Genomic DNA, 3823 nt, shown 5'->3' with positions numbered 1-3823 from the left:
TACTATGATTTTACTACCGAGTTTGTTTCATAAAAACCGAAATAAACTAAACTGACAAACCTAATTAAAGCTGAGATATTTTATTATATAATAAAATTATAAATTATTAAAATAGAACACTTATTATGTTCGACACCTTCACATATTTTTATCTTGATAATAACAAAATATATTCATGTTAAAAAAAAATTATATTTGGTGGATAACTTTACAATTCGTTCAGTACCTACCTGAGTTTTCAACACTCAAATCTTAATTAAATATTAATATCTATTTTATTTATTTGTATATTACTTTTTAATCTAATTAAATAATATTTTCTTAACAGTGTACGCATACCCTAATGTCTGCATTCGCCAACCCTTGACGTAATATAGCACAAGAAACGTTATAAATTGAAGTTAGCTGTCGAGTTAACTTTTTTCATTCACGAAATAGTAATAAACATAACTGCAAGCTACATATATTTTGGATTTTTAATGATTAAAAAACATGCTGCGAAATCGTTACTTTTGCTTGTGTGTTAAAAAATCTTACATTCACTGCAGTGGAAGAATATTATTCATAAAATTTCAATTTTTAACATCATAAGTTTTTTAACAACTTTTTACAAGTAGAATAAATGAAACTTAAATATATAGTTTTCTGTTACAAAAAAAAATACACAATACCTTAACTAAAAATAACAAATGCGTGAAAATAAACAAATAAGTGTTAATTTTAATAAAAACTAAATAAGAAGATTAATATATATTCATTTATATATAATCGCCTATAAACATGAACAGTTCCATGAACATAACAGAGTGCACTATGTTGCCCCAGGTACCCTTCATACGACTAAAATGTTATGCTTCTGTACCTTGTAATTTTACTGCCATATCCCACCCTTCAAACCGAAACACAGTTAAGCAAGCACAACTGCTTCACGGCAATCACTATCTCTTTTTCTGTTTTGCATAGAAAAATATTTTTTACATCAAGGCACCGAAAAATTAAATTATAACAGATTAATTTATGTTTTGGTCCATCGTTATTGATATAAATTTAGAATAGCTATATATATATATATATATATATATATATATATATATATATATATATATATATATATATATTGTATTATTCTTTAAGTGGCGCAATAAAAAATTAAATAAATAAGGGTATTTTCTGTGAAACATGTAAACTTTTGCCCATGTTAGTTTGGACTTTTTGGGGATTAACCATCGTTATATAGTACTACCAATAGATGTTTGAAAATTTTAAGTCGTTACAGCAAACCAACGTCTTTCACAATACGAAATTGAATTTTTCTTCTATAAATCGGTATGCAACTTTCCTTTGGTATGCTTGTCAGGTGCAATAGCAATTTTATCCGGGTGAAAGCTTTGGCCGAAGGCGGTGGGTTGGGGGTTGGGTCCAGACAGTCGACTTGTTTGAGAAACGGTTAGCTTGAAACCTTTATTTTTATTGCCCTTCCAACTGAAACAACCCTGAATCTATGGAAAGAATAGGTAAACGGTCACGTTCCACATTTATTGCAATTTTTCTTGATTATTAACAATTATTTTTTATAAAAATATGTTAGCATCTTTACATTTAGTATACCAATATTTTATTATATTTGTATCATAACTGTTGTCAAGTGCCACTGTTGCTGATTTGATTTAACTACAAAATGGTGATTTGTCATTTCCGGAATAATTATTTACCCGCCAAAACAGTCGACATAAAAACTAGAAGTAACAACGAACAGTGAACAGTTGTGGATTGAACATTGATCAGTAAAGACGTATAATTTGGTAAGTCGCTTTAATACAAATGTATTTTAATTGCAAAGTTGTGGAACTGTTAATACATGAGTTGGATTCCCCTATAATGACACGAGTTTTATTTCATAACCACCGACCTCTTAAAGGTCAGAAGTGGGATCACATCCAGGCAATATAGCCTTGATGATAAACTTAGCGCCCAATAATATATTGAAGCTATTGACAATTATAATAAATACTTACCAATAGCTTCAATATATGTATTCTTTATTGAGTATAGTGTAAATTAAGCAACTTATTATTAAAAAAAATTGAATTTAAAATTACTTTTTTTATATATGACTATTCAAATAAATGTACCCCACATTTTTTTTTTTTTTGTAAGTTAATCATTTATCTTTTATTGCAAAACTTTAATCTTTGTAAATTGTTATAAATTTGTCACTTGCATGTGACATTATTAAATATCTAATTACTAATATTTTCCTAACGAACAGTTACTTTTGTAGTATTTTTACAATTTTCCAGTATAAAATGGGCAGAGAAAAGAGATGTAAGCGAACTAAACGTCATGATGTTTCTACGAGTTCTGAATCGAGTGGAAACAATTTTCGTTCGCGACTTCGTAGTTTTGGTTCAACAAGGGAGCAGCGAACACGGCGCAGCGAAAGACGTAGCCGGAGTCCTCGGCGTCGCAGTCCTCAGTGTCAGTCGCATGAGACGAAGGGCAACAGCGAGCAAGTTTCATCGACACCAGTGCCACCAGTGAGTACGTCAACGAGTGGCTCTTTAGAGTTAATAACAATATTTAAAGAAGTGTTACAAAATATGAACTATAGTAATAATGATCGTTTTCCGGTTATTAATGTTATTCCTGAATTTGATCCAGCCAAACGAAATCAGACTATAGATACTTGGATTTTAAAAGTAAACGAATGTGCTGCTATTTATAATTGGACAGAGCGCCAAATTATTCACTATGCTTTACCTAAGTTAGTAGGGTTAGCCCAAAAATGGTATCAAGGTTTACCAACATTACTTTTTACTTGGGAGGAATGGCAGAATAAGTTACATTTAGCATTTCCTAGTGCTGAAAATTATGGGCAATTGTTAACGGAAATGCTTGCTTGTAAGGCGCGATTTGACGAGTCCTTAGAGGAATATTACTATGAGAAAATGGGATTATTAAATAGGTGCAATATTACTGGGAAAAATGCAATTGACTGTATTCTATTAGGTATAGAGGATATGTCTATAAGAACTAGCGCTGAAGCAGCACAGTTTTCTGAACCCGATAAATTATTAGTTTTTCTTAGAAATGTTAAAGTTATTAGGAAAATTGAAAGAAATGGAGTACCCATACAATCAAGCAATTTCGAAATTAAACGCCCTAAAATAAAATATAATTTGTCCAGTGTTGAGTCTAGAGTAAACTATAAATGTTATAATTGCGGAGAGGACGGGCATTCATATTTTAAATGTAAGCAACCAATCAAACGATGCGACGTATGTCGTAAAGTTGGGCATTTGGCTAGTGATGGCTGTGATAAGAAGGAAATTACCCCTAGTACTAATAAAACCGTCTTACGCATATCTTAAGAACAAGATAATGATTCCAAATATTTTAGGTTAGTCACAGTTAAGTTTCATAGTCAAATTACGATGTTAAAAGAATCAGTTGCAAATAAATTAGTAAGTTCATGGGAAACGACGGAATTACCGATATTGAGGGGTTTCCGTAATTCCATAGTAAATTGTGTAGCTAAATGTAAAGTTAACATTGAGGTAGATTCTGTAACTGCTATAGTAGAATCACTTATTGTAACAGACCATTTCATACAAGTACCCCTCCTATTAGGCCAGACCGAACAAGAACCAGAGGGAGAAGTTGTACAAAAGTCGATTGCTTGGGTACCTCTGTCCCATTCGTGTTTCTACCGTGAAGTAGTTGTGTTTGCATGGCTGTGTTTCGGTTTGAAGGGTGGGATATAGCAGTTCGGTTTGAAGGGTACAGAGGAATAACATCTGACTCCTCAGGAGAGGCAACGCAT

At 31.7% G+C, this 3823-nt stretch overlaps 1 protein-coding gene across 1 annotated transcript; it reads left to right on the top strand.

Moving 5' to 3' along the window:
* The first annotated feature begins 2306 nt into the window (after positions 1-2306).
* Positions 2307-3499, top strand: LOC128201270 (uncharacterized). Its single transcript, XM_052897738.1, has one exon. The coding sequence runs from the start codon at positions 2307-2309 to the stop codon at positions 3369-3371; it is 1065 nt and encodes a 354-aa protein (XP_052753698.1). The 3' UTR covers positions 3372-3499.
* The last annotated feature ends 324 nt before the right edge of the window (positions 3500-3823 follow it).

The sequence above is a fragment of the Galleria mellonella genome, unplaced genomic scaffold (genome assembly GCF_026898425.1).
Source record: "Galleria mellonella isolate WM207_F2 unplaced genomic scaffold, CSIRO_AGI_GalMel_v1 utg38, whole genome shotgun sequence".
Classification (NCBI taxonomy): domain Eukaryota; kingdom Metazoa; phylum Arthropoda; class Insecta; order Lepidoptera; family Pyralidae; genus Galleria; species Galleria mellonella.
This window is presented reverse-complemented; position numbering and strand designations above follow the sequence as displayed.